Genomic DNA, 23,700 nt, shown 5'->3' with positions numbered 1-23,700 from the left:
CCCCTCTAAACTTCTCACATGGTTTCATTTCAATAAAAGAATAGAGAAAAAGTCCAAAAACTGAAAACAGATTTGTGTATCAGAACATAGTTGTTTTTTCTTCTTTCCTCTCCCATTAATCATCTTACCATCCCTCACATTTATCTGCTGACCCTATGGGCCCGATCCCTAGGTTGGAAGACTTGGTGGGACTAATGGATTATGGGATCAAACTATTACTTTTACTTATTGTGTTACTTACTTACTTTTGCTGGAGTATTTTTCCATTGTTGTATTGGTACTTATAGTCAAGTTAAGGGTCTGATTACCTTTATAATCACTAGTAAAGTGCCCAAGACGCTATAGTCAGCATTTGAAACTCCTGACTTCTTCCTTTGTGGTCTGCAGTCAGCAGTTGCCTAACAATTAAAACAACAAGAAGTTCTGCTTTTTAAAGGAACTATATTTCAGAAACATCATTCCCCTGGACAATTCCTAGTTAAAGTTTACTTTAACCCACCATCATGATGAGGATTATTTTCTCTGTGTACAGTACAGGTAACTGACGCTTTTCACTATTTTATTGTTTGTCTCAGAGGGTGGATTTAGTGTTTTCGGGGGCCTAGAAAAACTCAGTCACAGGGCCTAACTTCATACCTTATTTTCACCCTTTGTCTAATTGAGAATGTGGGCACTGTCAGTGGTAGACAAAGTACTCAGAACTTTAAACTGTTAATACCACATTAAACATAGTCTGTTAAAAGTAAAGGCTCTGAATTCAAATGTATTTGTATGATCACATATTTTGTGTGTAAAATCTTAATCTCTAAAGTAACCTGTAGCAAGCTCTCAGATACGTAGTTTGATAAAAAGTGTTTCCCTCTGAAATAGAGGGAACTGATTAAAGTTGCATAAAATTGAAATATTAAAGTCATTTTCATGTACCTCATAACTGTAAGCATAACACTTGAGTAAATGTACTTGGTTACTCAACATGGTACAATGGTATTAAAGGTGTTGATTTCTGTAATTTCTACAATTGTACTGTAATTTCATCATAACCTAAATGATTTACCATGCCTTACTAAAATATCTAATACCCTCACACAGCCTTACATGTTAGCAGTTTAGCTACATGTTAAGAGAAAGCTAAGGTAGCGTAATTTTTTGATGCATTAGTCCACTTTCTGCACACACTAGTTCTGCCAGAGGGTTGTTGTGTTTGTATGAAGGTGTTTCTATGAGAATCTGTCTTCTCTCCAAGAATCTGTCAGAGCAGAGAGAGGATCTTTAATTGTCCATAACCTGTAAGTGGACTTAGACCTGGAATCGGCTGGATGTCTGAGAAGAGAACAGGAACACAGTAAGTCAGCAAACTGTTCAAAGTGAAGTCAAAATCCTTAATTTATTAAGTTGAACTGTTTCTATTGTCTACATTTGTATCAGGATGCATCAACAGAGACCAGAGTCTCCTGGACCTCATCCCAGCGGGATGGCAATCAGGAGTGATTCCTCTGTGGATAAACTCATTGGCTTCAACGATGGGCAGCAGTCTGCTGATCAAAGGTAAAAATCTGAAACTGACAAATACTTAAAAGTACTTAATATCAATGCTTTCAACATTTCATTTATTATTTTGGCTTATGCTTTGGTCCAAAGCAACATACAAATGGGGTAGCCCATTACAACAGCTCACATAGTAAACTGAGTAAAAAAAAATGTCCACAGCACTAACTCCATTGGTACAACAGACAACTGCTTTATTTTTTCGCAGACATCATGTGTTTATTTCCAGTTGTTTGTTTGCTGTGGCTCCCAATCCTTCCAATCCTTTTATTTAACATTCAAATCCTATCTATACATGAAAGGTTGCAAGACAATATGAGAATTCTGGAGAGTTATGTTTCAGTCATGAGAGCTTTACATCATTGGGGAAAAGGGCATGTGGACACCTGATATGGCTGTTGTCGTACTGATGGAGTTAGTGTCTGTAGAAATGGACCTTATACTGAAATGATCAAGACAACAGTTTAACGGTCCCTCTACACATCAACAGATCAATATTCAGCTCGAATCAGCCCACAAAGTCTGCCCATAGGTAGGGTGTCACGATTGATGACTAACTAACCTCTAAGGTTCACATGGCCTTGATTGCTTAGTTGTGTCGATTTGCCCTGTACAACATCAGGAAGATTATTACCTGTCAGAGCATGCAGCACAACTCCTGGTACAAGCTTGTGTAATATCATGCATTGACGACTGCAACTCCTTACTGGCTCCCGCCTACCTGAATTCCCTCATTTAGGTCTATGCACCCAACTGTGCACTACGCTTTGACAATGAAAGAAGCCTGGTGCCACCACAACAGGGCCCTAAGTCAATAGCCAGACTCTTCTCCTCTAGTTCCCTGGTGGTAGAACAAGTTACCAAACTCTATCAAATCCACAGAGTCCCTTAAAAAAAGCTTAAGACCCAGCCTATTTGATGAACATATGAAATAAAATTAAAAAAATTAAAAAATAGCATCTGCTTCTATGCACTCTATGCATTACCTTAATACACTACCTGTTGGCATCTACATCCTACTGGACCTGAACTTAGCTTTGTGGCACTTACTGGCATTGTTCTCTCCTCACTACAGCATTGCTTATGTTGCATTAACTCTCATATGTACGTGAATAAAAGCATCTTCTAAATGAAATTGTAGCATTGTAACATGGGGAACGTTTTAAGTTTGCATTAACAGGAAAAATGAAGGCATATCTCTAATATTAGCCTGTCCAAAATAAAGGCGTGGTTCTCTCTGCCAATGAGGTAAATAAAGGCCTCTATTCATGAAAATGTGTATTTGCCATTTATTTATTTGTATCAGGGACCATCAGCAGAGACCAGACTCTCCTGGACCTAGCTGTGTGTCCATGAAGAGTGACAGGTCCATGGATAAACCAATTACTTTTAAAGGACATGATTGTGAAATGTAAGTCAATCTGCACTCTCAGGTGTCCAGAAATGTGTCAGAAGCCATCTTCCCATTGGAACAAAGTCCAATAGCAGTGAAGACTTGGTGTTCAACACAGACTCAAGGTCATGCTAGTCAAGCTTGTGAAGCATTTTATTTAAGATGACTCCCAACAGTGCCATCACTCATTTATGGCCTCTGCTGTGTCATGTAATTCACCTGCACCTTTCCCTGAAATTAAGTGGTATATGTCTTGGAAGTGTAACAATTTCTACTGAAGTTAGTTAACCAGTTTATTTCAGGTGAGGTGACCTACCTCTCCTTTAATATGCTCTGGGAAATCCTACAAAACCAAAAATGATTACTTAATTTACTACAATGGTAAAGAACATTTCACCTGCTTAAAATATTTGGTATGGAAGAATGCAACTAATTTAGTGTCAAATTATACATTTTCATCTTCGATTTATTTACTGTGGTCACAGTTAGAACTCTATTTTCCAGGTTTAAATTAATTTGCAATTTCCTTGTTTGTATCAGGAACCATCAGCAGAGACCAGACTCTCCTGAACCCAGCTGTGTGTCCATGAGTGACAGGTCCATGGATAAACCAATTACTTTTAAAGGGCATGATAGTGAAAAGTAAGTCAATCCACACTCTCAGTCTTCTGGTCACTACAAACTCTATCCAATCCACAGAGTCCCTTTATTTAAGAAAAAGTTTAAGACCCAGCTCTTTTGTGAACACCTCTGTACTTGATGGACTTATAAAATAAAATAAAATAAAAAATAGAATCTGCTTCTATGCACTTCGCATTATCTCAATACAATGCTTGTTGGCATCTACATCCTACTGGACCTGAACTTGTTGAACTTGTTCTCTCCTCACTACAGCATTGCTTTTGTTGCATTAACTCTCATATGTACGTGGACAAAAGCATCTACTAAATAAAATTGTAGCATTGTAACATGGAGTTACGTTTTAAGTTTGCATTAACAGGTACAATTAAAAATGAGGGCCTGTCTCTAATATTAGCCTGTCCCAAATAAAGTTGTGGTTCTCTTTGCCAGTGAGGGAAATTAAGGCCTCTATTCATGAAAATGTGTATTTGCCATTCCTTTATTTGTATCAGAGACCATCAGCAGAGACCAGACTCTCCTGGACCTAGCTGTGTGTCCATGAAGAGTGACAGGTCCATGGATAAACCAATTACTTTTAAAGGACACAAGTGTGAAACACAGTAAGTCCACAGACTTTTACTGTATTGTTTATATTAGACAATCCTGATTGTAACAGCCATATTTTCTGTAAAGCCTTATAAATACAGGTCTGTTGACCCAACTCGACACAACATTTTTGTGACAAACTCCTGAATGAACACTTCAGCACATAACTTGGACTTTTGAGCTATATAACACAAAGCACTGAGTGAAACCTGAAAAAGGACTTAATCTGGTGACACAGAAACAGAGGAGTGCTTGATATGCCACTAAGATTCAGCCATAATTCCAACACAGTGGCAAAAATCAGCTGTTGCTATGAGTATGGAGAACATAACTTGAACATTATTCTGCTTCCACGGCCCACAATTAAGTCATTCTCTCCTCAAGGGAATATGTGGTGATGAATGGGGCTTGAATGTGTTCCAATGGGAGATTTGTTCTGTTTGGGATAATGTGCCTTGAAGGGAGTCTGCCACTGACTGGGATTTGATAGTTTTGCCTTCTGGCTCAGCTCCTTCTTGACCATAATGGTCCAAATAGCTGGATTACTTCTGATGCTGCACTGATCCACCTGTCGACCTCATGCTCCATCTTACTGGAACTCACTGTGAAGAAGACCCCAAGATACATTGTGCATGTTGTCTTGCACATACCATGAACTAAGGATGGAAAACCTCTTCTTTAATAGTGCAGATCATCACGAGCACAAAAAACTTCAAACATAAGTCAAACAAGATAGGAAAGAAAATTTCTTCAATGAAAATATCTTGCAATGTGATATATGAAGACTGTTACTTATTTAATGTAATTAAATTTAAGTAAGTTGTAGGGTTTCCTTTAGTTCCTGAGATATGATCTGGTCAAAAAACTAAACTCATTTGCAAATTCTTTGTATGTGTCAGGATCCATGAGCAGAGACCAGAATCTGCTGAACCCAGCTGTGTGTCCATGAAGAGTGACAGGTCCATGGATAGATCTATTTGGTTTAAGGATGGAAAATCAGTTGGTGAAAAGTATGAATATAAAAAGATATTTTTCAGTGTGTATGTATTTTGATAAAAGGAACTGTTTAATCCAGCACCCCATAATTCAAGATAAAACATCAAAATGAGAACCGCATTAACAGTATAATTCATGTTGTGACCATGACAGAAGTTGTTTGATAAGCAGCAGCTTTAAGTCATTGGATGTCTTTAAGTGTGATGTTTTCCCCACAGAGATCAGCAGCAGAGCACAGAGGTACCCAGGGGTCAGTTTTCTCAGCAGCATCCAACAGACATGCACATATTTATGGTGTGTACATGTACAAACACAGCTTTTAATATTAGATACTAGTACCATTAGTTAGTACCATTAAGGTCCTAACAGCTCTGTTTAGACCAGCATACCTTCAGAATGACAGATGTCAGTGACAGTCACATGTTTAAATTAAGTTTAAATAAAAAATGCTCTGTGCTTTTTTTCTGTTCCAGCTGCTGGAGGAGAATATCATCACTTTTGTGAAAAATGAGTTGAAAAGAGTCCAAAGGGTTCTGAGTCCAGACAATCCAAAAGGCTTAGAGGGTCAGAGTGAGGATGAGGAAATGTTAGACAGTGGGGAGGACGAGCAGGGGAGGAACAGCAGAGAGGCATTTCTGAAGATCACACTGCACTTCCTGAGGAGAATGAAACAGGAGGAGCTGGCTGACCATCTGCAGAGCAGTAAGAGGATTTTAACAGAGTTAAAATGATGTGGAGGAAACAGAGGCAACATGGAGGAGGTTTATATTTTGAAACTCTGCTGTTAATATTATTCACACATATGCATCAAATCAGAGGCTGTTTTTCCACCACTCATGAGCTGAGTAAAACCAATAGAGGAAACAAAATATATATAAAAACACTTTGACATTATATTTCTCTGACTCACTGATTTGATTTGTTGTTTGTTCATTCAGGAACTCGTGCTGTAAAGTGTCGACGTAAACTCAAATCTAACCTGCACAAGAAGTTCCAGTGTCTGTTTGAGGGGATCGCTAAAGCAGGAAACCCAACTCTTCTGAATCAGATCTACACAGAGCTCTACATCATAGAGGGAGGGACCGCAGAGGTCAATAATGAGCATGAGATCCGACAGATTGAAACAGCATCCAGGAAACCAGTCAGACCAGAAACAACCATCAGATGTCAAGATATCTTTAGAACGTCACCTGGAAGAGATGAAGCAATCAGAACAGTGATGACAAAGGGAGTGGCTGGCATTGGGAAAACAGTCTTAACACAGAAGTTCACTCTGGACTGGGCTGAAGACAAAGTCAACCATGACATACAGTTCACATTTCCATTCACCTTCAGAGAGCTGAATGCGCTGAAAGAGAAAACATACAGCTTGGTGGAACTTGTTCATCACTTCTTTACTGAAACCAAAGAAGCTGGAATCTGCAGGTTTGAAGAGTTCCAGGTTGTGTTCATCTTTGACGGTCTGGATGAGTGTCGACTTCCTCTGGACTTCCACAACACTGAGATCCTGACTGATGTTACAGAGTCCACCTCAGTGGATGTGCTGCTGACAAACCTCATCAGGGGGAAACTGCTTCCCTCTGCTCGCCTCTGGATAACCACACGACCTGCAGCAGCTAATCAGATCCCTCCAGAGTGTGTTGACATAATGACAGAAATCAGAGGGTTTACTGACCCACAGAAGGAGGAGTACTTCAGGAAGAGATTTAGAGATGAGGAGCAGGTCAACACCATCATCTCCCACATCAAAACATCACGAAGCCTCCACATCATGTGCCACATGCCAGTCTTCTGCTGGATCACTGCTACAGTTCTGGAAGATGTGTTGAAAAGCAGAGAGGGAGGAGAGCTGCCCAAGACCCTGACTGAGATGTACATCCACTTCTTGGTAGTTCAGACAAAACTGAAGAATGTCAAGTTTGATGGAGGAGCTGAGGCAGATCCACACTGGAAACCAGAGAGTAGGAAGATGATTGAGTCTCTGGGAAAACTGGCTTTTGAGCAGCTGCAGAAAGGCAACCTGATCTTCTATGAATCAGACCTGACAGAGTGTGGCATCGATATCAGAGCAGCCTCAGTGTACTCAGGAGTGTTCACACAGGTCTTTAAAGAGGAGAGAGGGCTGTACCAGGACAAAGTGTTCTGCTTCGTTCATCTGAGTGTTCAGGAGTTTCTGGCTGCTCTTCATGTCCATCTGACATTCATCAACTCTGGAATCAATCTGCTAGCAGGGGATCAAAAAACTTCCTGGTGTTGTGGTGTTTTCCGAGGCAAATCAACAGGTTTCTACCAGGGTGCTGTGGACAAGGCCTTACAGAGTCCAAACGGACACCTGGACTTGTTCCTCCGCTTCCTCCTGGGCCTTTCACTTCAGACAAATCAGAATCTCCTACAAGGCCTGCTGACACAGGCAGGCAGTAGCTCACAGACCAGAAAAAAAACAGTTAAGTACATCAAGGAGCAGATCAGTGAGAATCTGTCTGCGGAAAGAAGCATTAATCTGTTCCACTGTCTGAATGAACTGAAGGATTGCTCTCTAGAGGAGCAGATCCAACATTACCTGAGTTCAGGAAGTCTCACCACAGACAAACTGTCACCTGCTCAGTGGTCAGCTCTGGTCTTCATCCTACTGTTATCAGCAAAAGATCTAGATGTGTTTGACCTGAAGAAATACTCTGCTTCAGAGGAGGCTCTTATGTGGCTGCTGCCTGTGCTCAAACCCTCCACCAAAGCTCTGTAAGTTAATGGATCACTCTATACATATGAATGTATTAATTTAGCTTTTTGGAAAATAAACATTATCAAACTGTTTTCATCAATAATTAGGCTTGCTAGCTGTGACCTCTCAGAGAGAAGCTGTAAAGCCCTATCCTCAGTCCTCAGCTCTCAGTCCTCTTGTCTGAGAGAGCTGGACCTGAGTAACAACAATGTGCAGGATTCAGGAGTGCAGCGGCTATCTGCTGGACTGGAAAGTCCCAACTGTACACTGGAAATTCTCAGGTGAGATCACGGTATAGTTTGTATTTAATGAATTGAGAAATGTAAAAACTATTAACTCTAGCTACAGAAAAGCTCACTGATGTCTTGATATTGTGTGACTGATATTACTGAATGTTTGTTTGATTTTTCAAACATATATTGAGATCTCTGTTCCTTCTATGTGCCCCTGTCCCTATCTTGTTCATTATTGTCTCCTCAGGCTGAGTGGCTGTAACCTTTCAGAGAAAAGTTGTGCAGCTTTGTGCTCAGTTCTCAGCTCTCAGTCTTCTAGTCTGAGAGAGCTGGACCTGAGTAACAACAACCTGCAGGATTCAGGAGTGAGGCTGCTGTCTGCTCGATTGGAGTGTCCAAACTGCAGACTGGAAACTCTCAGGTCAGTACTCATATGTCTGTAAAAGCTTTTACAGCAGGTTTTTATTTACTTTATACTCTATATCCAATCTATGAATTGACTGACTAAAGATCCTCCTCAGGCTGCGAGGTTGTAAGCTATCACTGAGAAGTCTTGAAGCTCTGGCCTCAGTTCTCAGCTGCCAGTCCTCTAAGCTGAGAGAGCTGGACCTGAGTAACAACAACCTGCAGGATTCAGGAGTAACATTTCTGTCTGCTGTACTAGAGAGACCACACAGCAGACTAGCAACTCTCAGGTTAGTGTCCACCAGCTGTTCAAAAAGATGAACTTCTGAGCTCTAATTTGAATGAATTGACTTCTTGTGAATTCTTCTTCAGGCTGAATGGCTGTGACCTCTCAGAGAGAAGTTGTGCAGCTCTGTTCTCAGTTCTCAGCTCCGAGTCCTCTTGTCTGATAGAGCTGGACCTGAGTAACAACAACCTGCAGGATTCAGGAGTGAAGCTGTTGTCGGCTGGACTGGAGAGATCACACTGCAGACTGGCAACTCTCTGGTCAGTGTTCAGGTGTTTCTGAAGGGTCATTTGGCAAATTTAGTTTGGGTTAACTGGCTCTCTACATACACGAGTAGACCAAGACCAACTGCTAAAGTGAAAAAACTAAAGACCTTACCCCGCTGGTTTAAGTCAGGGAGTGCACTCTGACAGCCATAAATGCTGATATTTTATCAAGTTTACCAAGGTTTGTGTGTGTGTGTTTGTGTATTTAGTTTGTCAGGATGTCTGATCACAGAGGAAGGCTGTGTTTCTCTGGCCTCAGCTCTGAGCTCCAATCCCTCTCAACTGAGAGAACTGGACGTGAGCTACAATCATCCAGGAGACTCAGGAGAGAGGTTGCTATCTGCTGGACTGAAGGACCCACACTGGAGACTGGACACACTCAGGTAATAACAGATTGATAAACATTCTCAGGTATGGACAGAGAGGTGGACAGACATTCTGACTAACTTTATTAATCAAATGTTTTAATTAACCTATTTCTTATCTTGTGTTTCATGCTTTAAACTTGCTTCCTAATGTATTTTCATCTATGCTGTTGAATTTACTTGCTGTACATGTTTGTTCTTGTGTTTTATTGCTTCAAATGTAAAGCATTTTTAGCTGCATTTTGTGTATGAAATTTGCTATATAAATAAAGTTATCATTATATTTATCCATATTATTATTGCAGTTATTATTAACTGAAGAACCCTGGTTCATGTTTAATGGTGTATATGAGTTAAGGTGTATGAAGATGAATGTGACTATGTCTCTTCCTCCAGGGTGGACCATGGTGGACTGCACAGACTGACACCTGGTCTGAGGAAGTGTGAGTGTTTTATACATAGTTACAAACAAGTTATCTCAGTTATGTAAATTACCACTCCAGAAAATTACAGATGAACATTACATTTCCAGGAATTCACATTATAGACACTACCAATGACTATCCCTGTAAGACATTGGTCATAATGTCAACATTAACCATATAAGTATGTAGTAATGATGCATTTGCACACAAGGAATACAATTGGTTTGTTGAATTGTGAATTATGGTTTGTGGTTTTCTGGAAACAAAAATTTAACAGGCTGTGTATTTCTTCTGTACATCAGATGCCTGTGAACTGGAACTGGACTCAAACACAACAAATGGATTCCTCAAAGTGTCTGACAACAACAGGAAGGTGACACATATGGAGGAGGATCAGTTATATCCTCTTCACCCAGACAGATTTGACTACTATCCTCAGCTGCTGTGTAGAAATGCTCTGACTGATCGCTGTTACTGGGAGGTCAGCTGGAGAGGAGTGGTTAATGTATCAGTGAGCTACGGAGGAATCAGAAGGAAAGGAGACAGAGCTGACTGCTTGTTTGGAAGGAATGATCAGTCCTGGAGTCTGAGCTGCTCTCAGGTTGGATACTATGTTTGCCACAATAACAGAATAACACCCATCTCCTCCTCCACATCCTCCTCTTCCCTCTCCCCCTCCTCTGCCTCTAACACAGTAGCAGTGTATGTGGACTATCCCGCTGGTATTCTGTCCTTCTACAGAGTCTCCTCTGGCACACTGATCCACCTCCACACCTTCAACACCACATTCAGTCAACCTCTGTACGCTGCATTTGGGTTTCAGCTGTGGTTCTGGCCCGATTCATCAGTGTCACTGTGTTCTGTGTAGGAGAGAGAGTCTCTGCTGTGTCGAGAGACCCAAACTTTACACCACATGCCTTGCACTGTGAAGCAGAGCTGTTTCATTTTGATTTGTTGTTACTGTCAATAATGAATGAGCAGCGTCCAGCCATGTATTCATGTTTAAATATAACAACACCTTTAAACTGTCAGTCACAGTGAAGTAGAATTAGCCATTTATCTTAATATATTTATCAATACTTCTGTTATTCAGAGCACATACATTTCACATTCACTGATTGGTTACTCGCTGTTAAAAGAAGCTGAATGAAACTGCATTTATAGAGTTGCAATTAATCCGAAAAAGTTCTAATATGATTTATAATGTGCACATGGCAATTTATTTGTAATTATTATAGTTTCTATTTTCTGTAAGGCTACTGTAATTTCTTGATGTGTCAAAAATATTAAACCATCTTACATAGATTAGAGATGTAACAATTTGCCTAATTGTCAGAAAATGAATTGGCAACTGTTTTCATTTTGTTTTAGTAAAAAAAAAAAGAGCAATTATGCCAAAATTTTTCTGGTTCCACCTTCTTAAATGAGATTATTTAATGCCATCAGAAGCACAATTTTAATGAGAATAAATAAAACACAGTATTTATTTTCCTCTCTTTATGCTTTATTTTTATTCCTCGTCCTGTAGAGAGGACAAAGCTCCATTACACATCACTTCAGATATGTACGTGTACATCCATCCCCCTCGTCTCTCTGCTGCTGTCTTTCACTAACAGTGCAATCATTCATTGGGAAGATCAGCTAAATATCATCAGTGCAAAAAGATAAAGCCAAGATAATAGAAATTATAATGCAAATCTAAATGCAACTCATGGTATGAATCATTGATCTTATACGTACAACACACTGGTACAAGTTTAATTGTGGAGGTTAACACTTCACTGTCTAAACATGAATGAAAGAATGGAGGATAAATGACGATGACGATGATGATGATGATGATGAAATGAGAAACACTGAATGGACGGATGAATGGATGATGGCAGGACAACGAGGAAGAAAAAAAGGAAAACTCATTCAACAAATCAACAAATGAGAGCTAAGATGATGAGCTTAAAAACACAAATAAAACACTCAGGGAACAGTGTGACAGTGTGTTGAATAAACATTCAAATATAAAATACATGTTTTCATAAACATTATTATTATAATTGTACAAGACATACAAATGAGAAGAGATGTCAAGCTAGTGTTAGCACAACGATGCTACACAATGATGGAAGATACTGTACCTCCTTGGTTAAGTCAATTTGGGCAGATGTTTAAATTATTCTTTTTTACCATAAAAGCTCAAACTGAACTGAAATTATCCCTGAAAACGTATATCCTGATGGAGATGGGTGCAGTTAAAGGTAAGGTCATAACAGAGTGAAAGGAGGGATATATATTAAAGTTTACGCTCAGCAATGACAAACTGGTGTCCAGTCTCTACAGAATTCAGGTTTTTTATTTTATAGATTCAGCGTTGATGGAAAAAGCCTCTAAAAGGTGACGAAAAGAGATGCCGAAAACACATGAAATGGGAACCCACCCACTTCACGGGTTTGTCACTTAAACTCAATTTTGAGGCTGCCTCGCTTGCGTCGTAAGTTTCGTGTGTTGTCCGTGAGAAGGATAGAAGAGTGAAAGGAAAGTAGGAATGCGTCTGAGAAGAGAGCAAGAGCGAGAGTAGAGGAGAAGAGAAGAGGATGCAGTGCAGATCTAGTGAAGATCAAATCAACAGATGCTAAACGTGAGCAGAGGTTGTGTGTGTGTGAGCAGCAGAATCAGAAGAAGAAGAAGAAGACTCTAGTATAAGAGGACAGAAAGTTGTTGTTGTTTTTTTTTGTAGATCTTTTTTCTTTTTTTCCATTTTTTGTGTTCGTTACAGTTTGTTGTAGGTGTTGGTTCAGAGTAGTTCCGTTTAAATCTACGAGTCGGATCCTGAGGCAGATGATTTGAAGTGCGTGGCCATGGCCTGTTATCCTCAGGAGATTGCAGGGACATTGCAGGGAAGGCTCAGATGATACCATACTTGGCCAGCTCATTCAGCTCCAGGTGATTAAATGCCTCCCATGGGCAAATGACGGTGATGTCTGTAAAAAAAAAAAACAAGGAGAAAAGACAAAGATGTGATGTTGATCAGGCCTCTGAAAGTAACAGCAACAGATATACTGTGCATTTTAAACAGATCATGTATCTCACCAGTGCCTAAGCCCTCCATTCCAGGGATATCATCACCAAATCTGCAAACAAAAAGATGATTACACACCATATCTTCTTATAATTTATACAAATCTGATGATAAATTGTGCATCTCTCGACACATACCCCTGGATTCCCTTCTTGGGAGGCTTGCTCTTGAACTGACGGGTCTGCCTCTGCTTGAACTTGAGGGGTCCCTTGCGTGGGGTGCGGGGGCCTCCGGTGACACAGGTGGCTGACTTGGACCCAGTTTTGGGGACCTCAAGATTCATTTCGAGTAGTTATGTTACCTGTCTTCTTTGAAGTGTATAGTCGTCGTGATGATATCTGTTCATTTTGGAAATGAGAGCGAAAAAGTCAGGCGATGCCACAAAAGACCAAGATATCACTTAAAAAAAGAGCCATTTTTACCTGTTTAGACACTAAACTATTACGGAAGATGCTTTATTACACTGTTAATTATATGCAACAGATAGCATGCAGCCTCTGTCACCTCTGTCTGACATTAAAGGCATTAATCCTCTTACTGATCTGACGAGTCCCAGCCAGGATTTACGCTCATATTTCACAGTAATTGAATGTCTGAGATGGACTACCTGTGTACCATGTTCTGCAAGGATGACCCAATTTCCCATAATCCCTGGCTCAAGTTAATAAGCATCACTCTCTCTCTCTGTTTCAAGTCGACCGTCCGCATCTAATCCTGTTAGAACAAGGACAGCGACGCAGATATGCTGAGGTTGCACTGAGGGTCTAAACTTCTAAAGGATCAATCCGGTCACCGTGCCCCTGATGACAATGGCAGTCCTCATCAAGTCTTATCTAATAATGTGGTTTTAGTGGTTTGATATTTGGTATAAATGTAAATAATAATCTATAACAACCAACAAAGTTAATCCACGCAAAAGATTATGTATGTGTGGAGTGTACGGTAGTTTTATATCAAGTTACATATATTAAAATGTAACTCAGAAAGATGTCGACATATGTATTTGTTGTCAACAATCAACCATTTCACCTGTTTAAAGCTGCTGCGACCTTTTATTCACTTATTAAAATATGTTAAAAAGCTCTATATTTCATATTTGCATCATCCTAAAGCATCAACATAACATTCATAAAGATGAGTATTCAACATCAACCCTTTAAGATATCAACGTATACAGTATGTGTACTCTGTTGTACCACTGCTTGTGATTATATAGATAATAAGTTGTTGATATCTACACCAAAACTCAAAAATGACATTGAAGTATGATACAAATTGAAATAATAACAGCCCTAATCATGAAGTAAACCTAACAGCTGACTGATAAACCTTTACACAAATGTACAAAGGAACAAAATTGTCTTCTGCTAACTTCACCATTTTTGAATATTTTACCTAATGTCAAACTAATCTCAAAACCACTGAAGGATATTTGCACCGTAGTCACTCTAAGCATCATATCAACAGATCCATCATGTTGTAGGTCTACAAGTGTCCCAGCCTGTCATCACTACACTATTGTTTGAAGCCTGATGGAGGTTATAGTGACAGTAGTAGCAGTAGTATTAAAATGACAAAAAAAAAAAAATGGTGGCACAATTTTTATCTTCACCTCTTCGACACATTTTTTCCTCTTCCATCATTTTCAGTCAAAGTAAAATAACTCCAAAGTTCAATACATGTAACATCCATAAGATGCACTGACTACCATGCAGCTCCAAAGTAGTCACATCAATCATCTCAAAGCTGTCACAGCGGTTTCTAACACTACATTAAATCTCTAATATCTCAATAATAACGCTGTTTGTGGTGGTGATGTCTATCGGTGCGCTACTCACCGGCTGCTTAGGTGAAGAACAGCCAGACGAGGAGATGAATGGAGTTCTATGCTAGGATTGCTGTGAGGGCCAGTCGGGGCTTAGGGTCCCTCTTATATGCTGAGCCCCGCAGAAGATTACCAGCGCACCGCCTCCCTGTTGTCAACAGTACACATGTTTAAATTTGGGTCAAAGAGGGTGAGTGTGTAAGGAGGAGCAAACTCAATCTTATTTGTATTATGGATGAAACTCATGTATATCTATATTTGCAATGAAATGAAAGATTTGAGTTGTTTGCCATGATCTTGTTGAAGTATCTAAAGCATGACATTAGCAGACTTATTGTGCTGTATGTCTTCAGAAAGTTAAAAAAAAAAAAAAAAAAAAAAAAAAAAAGCAGGGTAGAGGTTTCTGGCACAACTTCACTTACTTCCAAAGTGCATGAAAAGTCCAGAAAGTGAAACACCTCAAATCTCCAGCAACAGTTGTAGTAATAAACACCTTTATTATAATTTAGGCCACAAGCCCAAAACAGAAAGATCAGAAAGTTCAAGAAAATACCAAACAGTGCTAATCAAACCAATGATCTGAGATAATAGGATACATCAGATTATACAGTGTGTAATATATGTTGATGCAGATTAAGATTGGAGCAGGAAGCTTCCAGAAAGGCCTCCTACCACTCCTTCTTTGTTACACAATCACCATCTGCTTCAGGTAAAACCTCAACTCACCACCCTGCAAATGTCCATTCAATCACCTTAATGTATTGTTAATGTTTCAGTGTAATTTCCTGCAGTGAGAGTATTCTTCATCCTGGACACATTACTGCAACAGAAATAAATCACCATACTGTTAATCAGGACTTCCTAAACGGGCACTTCATTGACTTAGCTTCTTAGTTTCTAGTTGCAAGCGACATTAAAATTACAATTGTCAGAATTTCTGTAGCAAAGACAGCATTAAAATGAATTTTAGATCTCCAAAATCTTTGGATCCTACAATTCCCATGATGCAACTTGAGAATGTATCTCCTTAGATCACCTTTGCATGGTAAATGCTATGTATTTCACACTCCACATCTCTAATTTGTTATAAATTATTATAGAATAGAATAGAATAGAATAGAAAGTCTTTATTGTCATTGTACAAAGCACAACGAAATTGAGATGCTGTCTTTAAGTGCAGAAACAAAAAATAAATAAATAATTGCCATTATTTAATGCAGTTTAGTGCATTAATGGCTTTAGCATAAAAGCTGTTTTGGAATCTATTAGTGCGTACTCTCAATGTCCTGTAGCGTTTGCCTGAGGGCAGCAGCTCAAACAGCGAGTGTCCTGGGTGAGATGAGTCTCTGATAATATGGCGAGCTTTCCTGAAACAGTGGGAACTGTACAGATCTTTCAGGGAGGGGAGAGGGCAGCCGATAATCTTCTGGGCTGTGGTGATGACCCTCTGGAGCGCAATCCTCTCTGCAGCTTTGCAGCTGGAGAACCACACACACATGCAGTAGGTCAAAATGCTCTCAATGGAGCTACAATAAAAGGACACAAGCAGTTTTTGTGAGAGTTGGTTATTCCTGAGTACTCTCAGGAAGTACAATCTCTGCTGTGCCTTCTTAATAATAGCAGTGGTGTTGATGCTCCAGGTCAGGTCATCCTCCATGTGAACTCCCAGAAACCGGAAGTCTGTGACCCTCTCCACACAGTCCCTGCCGATGAACAGGGGCGGAGTGTCCGTTTTATTTCTCCTGTAGTCTATGACCAGCTCCTTTGTCTTGGTAGTGTTCAGTGCCATGTTATTTTTTGTGCACCACACTGACAACTGCTCCACCTCGTCCCGGTATGCAAGAGACTACTTACTTACTATACAGTGCATCATATAACTGTACACCAATGTATATATATATATATATAATTTCCACAATATATAGGCAGGTACACTACTTTCTCCAATGCCAGAAGGTGTTATAGGTGTGAAAATGATGGTTTTGTTAGTGTACAGCTTTCAGTGATGGTGCACATTGATGATGATCAGCAAATCTCAGTTTACTGCTCACCACTGAGTGTCTGTTATGAATGGAAAAGTGAACAAGTGAACAATTGAGGGATTTCAGCCAAAGAAGAGTTTATACAAATATGTTCAGAATCAGGAAAAAGAGGCGATGGGAACTTGTCTTGAAGTGTGTCTGAGGTCTTATGGTGAAGTCTAGAAAGTGTAATATTTCTTGCATTGTTGATGATCTGAGAAAGTTTTATTTTTGTTTTTAACAGAGAGAAGGTTGTGTTACAGGCCAGTAATGCTCATCATGATGAGTATATTGTCCTTTATCTGTAAAATCTGACGCCATCATTACAGTTGAAGTTCAGAAGGTAATTCTTGTTGTCAACACCAGGTCCATTTAGCAGCTGTTCATGGGGCTTTCTCATATCACACGATCTTCATTAGCAGATATTACCTGGTTGTCATGGCGCTGTACATTTTTACAGAGGATTTCAAAGCTGAAATGATTAGCCAATTGGATTAACTATCAATTTAATATTTGCTCACAGGAGGAGTTATGGCTGTTGACGAATACATTAACACTTATATGTCCTTACAACTTAATTATGAAACATGTATTAACTGTTTATATACTGATTATGAATGCTAAATAGGGGGACTTTAAGTTAAGAGTTGCACATTTTAATCATGTCATTCGCCTGACAATCCGAATCAACCCAATTTCTGCATTTGACTTGTGATAAGCAGGAGTTTTCATTCTTTGCAGCCTGTCATGATGCAAAGTGACATATACAGTACTGAAATGGTTAAATCAGCAGTAATCTGTCTTGATTATTTTTTCCATCACGTCACGGTGAGCAGGTCCGCTGCGCTGTATAAGATAAGTGAAACCCTTCATGTGTTATGCCCTGTATAGCCCAGGTCAAAGAATAACTCTGTATGCTGTGTGTCTGCAGGACTTAAATCAGCCTTTACACTGCATCACTGTTACCAGACTGATGCTGACTCAGTCATGGAGATCAGGGTCATTGTCTCCTCAGAAACTGGACCTGTGAGACATCCAGGCAGCAGACACTCAGCTGACTGAAAGACGTCACGCTACCATGACAGAACTGACATGACACATCAGGTTTCTTGTCTGTGTTACATCTTAAAATAACGACATTTCAATTTTGCACATTTAAAATGTCAAAATTGACATTTACAGAGTTCATATTGGACTTGTTTACTTATATTATTTGTGTTTACATTTAAATATTTAGTTATTTGTGATATTTTTATGCACTTTACATACATCACCCCCTCAACTTACCTGTACACTTTTTGAATGTGCTGAAATTCAAGTGTTGTGCTTAAAAATGATTATTATAGTAGAAACACTTCAATCAGCCCTGTAAAGGAGCTGCTCTGATGTGCTGGATAAACACACGATGACGATGAAATAAACTCATTAAGAGGATCAGACATATTTTATCTTCATGAGAGTGAGACAGTTTTGTGTTACTCTGGCGCTCTCTACTGGCTCCAACTTACGCTGTGAAGATGCCAACAAAAAGAGATAAACACAGTTTTGTTTGTGTCATACGAGACAACATTTATTTAACAAACAGCTCTTAAAAATAAAATTTAACTACACAATTTAAATAAACTCTTTAAATACAATAAAGCAAGTAAAAGTAAAGACATGAAAATATACTTTAACCACTTCAATTCAAGCTTCAAACAAACTGATTTATAAAAAACAAAATGTGAAAATCGCCTTTGCGACTAAAAGAAAGTGACAATGAATCAACAATGAATATAAATCAGAGTTGAAAGAAGTAATTATCTTATAGTGACAACTGATGCAACTTCTCTGTAAGAATAAAATCATGCACACAAAATCAACCAACACACCATGAAAACTGAAGCAATGATCAATCTGACACTATAATGTAGAGCTGCAATGATTAGTCAATGATCAATTAGTTGGTTGAAAGGAAATTGACCAACAGCTACTTTAATGATAAATATTTTCAGTCATTCTTCAAGCAAAAATGCAAAAGAAGGTGGGTTTAGCTCATTAAATGTGAGGATTTGCTACTTCTCTCTGTTTCAGCATCATTTTAAACTGAATATCTGAGTTTTTGACAGTTAGTTAAACACAAAGAGACATCTGAAGAGTTCACATCGGCCTCTGGAGAACTGAAATGAGCACTTTTTTAACTACATTTTGAGATTTCATAGACTATGTTCCAGTTTCTCAGACAGAGATTAAGACTAGTCCTGGACTGCATGTGAAAATATCCATTAAGAAAAAGTGTAATCCTTGTCTGGGAAATAATCGGCCCATAATGTCAGAAGGTTAATCAGCAGTGAAATTAATCATTGCAGCTCTACAACAATTCAAGCATTTCTGAGGTGTAACAGGTTGGGCTGAAACTGAAAGGATAATCAGTTTCACACAATGTACTGTAAGTCGTTTCAATCATTTTACTCACAACATTAAATACTGAAAATTTGGGAATGTGGTGATTTTTTTAAACTTTTTTTTTCTATCAGATGTTGCTGAAATGTTCTGTAGACATGAACAGTGTGAACATGTGGAGATGAAATGGATAAGGAGGAGTGCCTTATTTAAAAGTGCTCAACAAGTGCAATAAGTAAGATTTGGCCACCTGCTTTTAACAAATGAGGGGCAGCATCACAAAATATAGCTGAGATGATCAGCTGGCCTGGCCAGTGGTTGCAGCAGAAGCATCTCCGACATTTATCAAAGTACATTTTCCATATAGTCATTGTTTAAACTGACCATACATTGGGAATCTAAATGGTTATTTTCTCACCTTAAAGATATTAAAACTTAATAAAGTGACATATTACCTGTCAGAGAGTGAAACTTTTAGCAGCTTTAAGCCTGGCTCAAACATACTGTTGCTGCTGAGGTGGCTCAGGGCTGCCACCACTACTACTTTGTCCTCCTCTCATGTTAGACTAAGGGCAGTTTGGACGCTACAGTGATTCGACCTCTTGAGGTATAAAGTGATATTATGAAACAGGACAGTCTGGGGATAGCCTAAGTGTGCTAACTTCGGATATCAGTGCAACACAATACATAGACGTCTTTAACATAACATCAAAACTATCATTTCTTCATATTCTGTTGATACTTGTTGATTTTAATTCTGCCAAATCTTACATGCACCTTTAAACTGAGTCGGTGAACGTTTCTTTCATAAAAACACTCATTAACACTTATTTCACATCAATGTATCAGTCACGTCTTCTTCATGAGTCTAATCTCCATCTTCAGATAGGTTTTAAGGTTCTCATCAAGGACATTCTCCTCGATAGCGGCGAGCGCGCGGTCGCCTCCGTCGTGGTAGTACGCCAACAGCTGCTCTGCGTGTTCAATCCACACGCAGTTATGACAGCCGCTCATGCAGCAGTGTGTGGGAGCGGGTGGTGGGCCCTCCTCAGGGGACCAAGCAGAGGTGCTCTGAGTGGGCTGCGTGTCGGTGCATTCAGAAGAGTCTGTTAATGTGGGAGGAGAAGGAGACTGTGGTCCAGAAGACAGGCTGCGAACTGTCCCGCTGTGCAGACTTCTACTCCACAACTGCTGAGGGCCATGATGTCTCCTCATGTGCAGCAGGGAGAGGATGCACAGCTGAAAAACAGAAGAATGATGTGGTGGTTATATTTGGGTCAGTGACAAATAAGGGTTGGCAAGATGAGCAACTCAAACATATCTTTAAAAATGGTCTTAAAAGCAGCATCAGGTTTGTTAAAGTGTACATTTTGTATTTTTTAGTGGTTTTATGTCATTTAAAATTACAACTACCCCATTATTTTAATCCAAAAGTGAGACTGAATGCTCCTGAAAATGTCAAACGGTGTAACCAGAAAACAATGATAACTATTAAATAGTATATCCACCTACAGCGTATTTACTTGTATTTGTACAAATAGAAGAAAAAATGACAAGTGTTGAATATTTTCTGGTTTCTTTAAATCTCTGTGACAATAAACTTAATATCTTTGGGTTTTTATGACACTAAATCGATTAATAGAGAAAATAATCGACAGACAAACTAATAATGAAAATAACACTTAGTGGCAGCCGTAGTTTTAGGATTATAAACAGCACATGGTTAGTAAACAGAGGCACAGATTGGGGTTTAGAAACAATAATGACTCTAAGCTAAAAGTTATGATGCTCTGATACTTAATAAAGTCAAAACATTTACAGTTTGTGCGTTAATGTAGTTGGAAGGATGTGATTTCTTCTCTGGCCTCAAGCTAACTTTTCTAATCTCAGTGGTATCTAACTACATGTAGCTCAGTCCCAGAAAGGTAATTAAACACACCATCGACGCTTTCTACTGTAACACGATCCCTTGTGTGCATTTCCTTCTGAATAAACCAACACAAGTGAATAAACTAAAGGTCACATCAAATTAATCCACGTTTCTTATTTTAGCAGCTAAACTAAAGATAGCTAAGCTACCAACCTTTTTTAAGGACGTTGACGACCTCAGCGCACAAACACACGAATACAGCATCGTCGGCACAAACTGTAAGCTTAATTAAGTGTCTAAATAATTCATTTTTCTCGAGATTTGCCAGTTGACAAAGACAATTTCTCCCTCCAGGGGTAAAATCCACAGCTTGCTATGAAGTTACATCACTTCATATTCTCCTGAACTGCGACCTTGGTTTGGGGCTGTAAACAAAGGCGCTGATTGGCCAAGAGGATATAACGTGAACAATCAACAGTGACCGTTCTGTATTTTAACCAATGGAAGTGTAGAACAGCTTGTGGGCGGGACTAAAGCGGACAGGTTGCACTTACAGCCTCTGTCCAGCAGGTGTCAGTATTTAACATGTAAAGATTCAATAAAAAGGTTCAATGAGGTAATACAGAGAGAAACAGAGACACACCTCTTTATATTATTAACTTTTATTTATATTTTTATAATAGTATATTTGCATATGTCTATATAAATGTCCTAATACATTACAATGTATTGCATTCAGGCTTTTAAGAGGTACTAATGACCACATTACAACAATCCTTGCTGCCCTTCACTGGTTACCTGTGGGTTTTACAATTGATTTTAAGATTTCACTGCTTGTTTTTAAAGCAGTAAATGAATGGTCAGACTCCTGCCTATATTTGTGTATTGCTAACTCCTTTTGAGTCTGACAGCTGCCTGAGATCCTCCAGCAAGGCCCTACTGATGGTTCCTATATCTCAACATGTCGCCCTCAGCTGTGGAACTCCCTGCCTGGAGATCTCTTATTATTATTATCGTGTTTTCATGTAGTTGATGATGTGTCACTTTACAAGCCCAGCTAATTGCTCTGACTTATACTATTTACAGCTGAGTGACTGCATGTGCCTAGTCAGTGTAATTTCTGTTGCTAAGACTGAGCAACACAATTTCTGTTCAGCTGCAAAGATCAGCACTTTGATGTGACTTACTAATTACATGTTTACAAGTGAGATTCTGGGCTTTTTTGTTGTGCTCTCACACATTTTTGTTTAATGTTTTCTTGTCTGACTATGAGAAAAAGGCTATGATACAGTATGTCCTTTTTTCTCGCAAATATTTGTCTTATCTCCTGTTAGTTGCCATGTTTTCATCTTGTCTGTTAGTGATACCATGATCAGAAGTACTAAAGGACAGAGGTGTGGCTTTGAGTCACACTGAACTCATCACCTGGACTCGAGTCACAAATCAGATGACTTTATACAATGTGACCAAAATCAAAAAACACCAAAACACTTCAACTTCACTTCCCCCTTTGACCTGGAAAGGCTTGATATTTCCTTTTAGGCCCAAACATAAAAACATATAAAAATTATACTGCAGCAGCCAGTCACACTGCATGAGCAGGAAGGAAAGGTCATTTTTTTGCCCACCAGCAGACAAAACAAAAGATGGTACCTCGGATTATAACATTGAATGTTGCGTGAGGTGAGGTGAAAAAAAAGAGGATGGAAACATGCAAAACATTTGGCTCGCAAACTACATACTATTGTAACTGTGCCACAGGAAATACACACTCAGGCAGGCATGTGGGTCCATCAGTACATTATTGTTAAGATACTGTTAATTTTTTAATTGAAAATGTGTTAAATTCAGAGATTCAGGTATAAGTATAGTTCTTAGAGCCCTGAAACACAACCTTTAACCAGTAACTTTCAAAACAATGGCTTTGTCCCACGTCTGGTAGAAATTGATCTCCCAGTGTCTCATACTGTACACCTGTAAGGTAGCTGGAGTCATATTTAGATTACATAATGTAAGAAGAAACCTTTATTAAAATGTTAAAACATTTCCCTCGAGGTACATTCACTGACTTCTTTTGAATGTGTTTCACAGCGCTCAAAGAGCATTACAATCACAGCAAAGCAGATTTGGTCAGTGAAACAGCTCTTTTATGGTCATGAGTGAAAGTAAACCCTCTTTTGATAGTTTCTTTGTGTGACTGTGGTTTAACACCATGCCTACCATATCCTCCCACTTATTTGACCCATTCACTGAAGCATGAGGAGATGTGTGTGTGTTTTTAGTAAGGAGGACAAGCAGTTTGAGACTGAGGTCCCCACAGACCTCAGTGTTTGCAATCCACATCCATGGTAACCTGGTGTGGAAACACAGCAGCTGCTGGGCCTGGCATGAGATACCAGGTGTGTGGTGGGGCATGTTATCTCACCAGAGGCCTGGATCACAATATGACTTTATTCCAAGGAGAGGCTCTCCCACAGTCACAGTCACGCTTCATCGAAACTCAGACCTTTATTCAAACACATGAAGCTAACCGCACTTAAAAGGCTGCTGATATTCTTCTGTAAGAATATTTGGATGGCAAACAGACTATAGAAGGTATTTGTGTGCACAGATAGTTGAATGTACACAGATATCCATTTTAATATGAACAATGATTCAGACATTCAATC

The 23,700-nt window shown here is 39.3% G+C and overlaps 4 protein-coding genes across 4 annotated transcripts in view; 2 read left to right on the top strand and 2 right to left on the bottom strand.

Moving 5' to 3' along the window:
- LOC134003291 (NLR family CARD domain-containing protein 3-like) overlaps positions 1-10,728 on the top strand; it is a 142,916-nt gene extending 132,188 nt beyond the window's left edge. The window contains exons 6-10 of the mRNA XM_062442436.1: positions 7,988-8,161; positions 8,361-8,534; positions 9,280-9,453; positions 9,832-9,878; positions 10,163-10,728. Of these exons, the coding sequence (XP_062298420.1) occupies positions 7,988-8,161; positions 8,361-8,534; positions 9,280-9,453; positions 9,832-9,878; positions 10,163-10,728 (1,135 nt within the window). The remainder of the gene's footprint in view (positions 1-7,987; positions 8,162-8,360; positions 8,535-9,279; positions 9,454-9,831; positions 9,879-10,162) is intronic.
- Positions 1,317-7,901, top strand: LOC134003807 (NLR family CARD domain-containing protein 3-like). The gene is made up of 7 exons (XM_062443157.1): positions 1,317-1,342; positions 1,426-1,545; positions 4,072-4,179; positions 5,065-5,124; positions 5,380-5,411; positions 5,627-5,891; positions 6,137-7,901. The coding sequence occupies exons 1-7, from the start codon at positions 1,317-1,319 to the stop codon at positions 7,899-7,901; spliced, it is 2,376 nt and encodes a 791-aa protein (XP_062299141.1).
- Positions 10,729-12,445: 1,717 nt separating the features above from the next.
- On the bottom strand, positions 12,446-13,216 carry pde6gb (phosphodiesterase 6G, cGMP-specific, rod, gamma, paralog b). Its single transcript, XM_062442809.1, has 3 exons — positions 13,071-13,216; positions 12,945-12,985; positions 12,446-12,835 (listed from the first exon to the last, which is right to left on the bottom strand). The coding sequence occupies exons 1-3, from the start codon at positions 13,214-13,216 to the stop codon at positions 12,759-12,761; spliced, it is 264 nt and encodes an 87-aa protein (XP_062298793.1). The 3' UTR covers positions 12,446-12,758.
- Positions 13,217-18,411: 5,195 nt separating this feature from the next.
- oxld1 (oxidoreductase-like domain containing 1) lies at positions 18,412-21,386 on the bottom strand. Its single transcript, XM_062442493.1, has 2 exons — positions 21,245-21,386; positions 18,412-20,400 (listed from the first exon to the last, which is right to left on the bottom strand). The coding sequence occupies exons 1-2, from the start codon at positions 21,293-21,295 to the stop codon at positions 20,011-20,013; spliced, it is 441 nt and encodes a 146-aa protein (XP_062298477.1). The 5' UTR covers positions 21,296-21,386; the 3' UTR covers positions 18,412-20,010.
- Between the last annotated feature and the right edge of the window lie 2,314 nt (positions 21,387-23,700).

This window comes from Scomber scombrus, chromosome 21 (genome assembly GCF_963691925.1).
Source record: "Scomber scombrus chromosome 21, fScoSco1.1, whole genome shotgun sequence".
NCBI lineage: Eukaryota > Metazoa > Chordata > Actinopteri > Scombriformes > Scombridae > Scomber > Scomber scombrus.
The sequence above is the reverse complement of the archived record's forward strand: the minus strand, read 5'-3'. Positions and strand labels throughout refer to the sequence as shown.

What these genes read in the sequence shown, in the direction of transcription:
- LOC134003807 (XM_062443157.1), top strand. Translation starts at nt 1,317, where the DNA reads ATGTCTGAGAAGAGAACAGGAACACA. An exon ending in GTGTCCATGAAGAGTGACAG is followed by an intron (nt 5,125 to 5,379) that starts GTCCATGGATAG and finishes TTTTCCCCACAG; the next exon opens with AGATCAGCAGCAGAGCACAG. An exon ending in GAGCACAGAGGTACCCAGGG is followed by an intron (nt 5,412 to 5,626) that starts GTCAGTTTTCTC and finishes GTGCTTTTTTTC; the next exon opens with TGTTCCAGCTGCTGGAGGAG.
- pde6gb (XM_062442809.1), bottom strand. Translation starts at nt 13,216, where the DNA reads ATGAATCTTGAGGTCCCCAAAACTGGGTCCAAGTCAGCCACCTGTGTC. An exon ending in CCCAAGAAGGGAATCCAGGG is followed by an intron (nt 12,986 to 13,070) that starts GTATGTGTCGAG and finishes TTTTGTTTGCAG; the next exon opens with ATTTGGTGATGATATCCCTG. An exon ending in AATGGAGGGCTTAGGCACTG is followed by an intron (nt 12,836 to 12,944) that starts GTGAGATACATG and finishes TTTTTTTTACAG; the next exon opens with ACATCACCGTCATTTGCCCA.
- oxld1 (XM_062442493.1), bottom strand. Translation starts at nt 21,295, where the DNA reads ATGCTGTATTCGTGTGTTTGTGCGCTGAGGTCGTCAACGTCCTTAAAA. An exon ending in CGTCAACGTCCTTAAAAAAG is followed by an intron (nt 20,401 to 21,244) that starts GTTGGTAGCTTA and finishes TCTGTTTTTCAG; the next exon opens with CTGTGCATCCTCTCCCTGCT.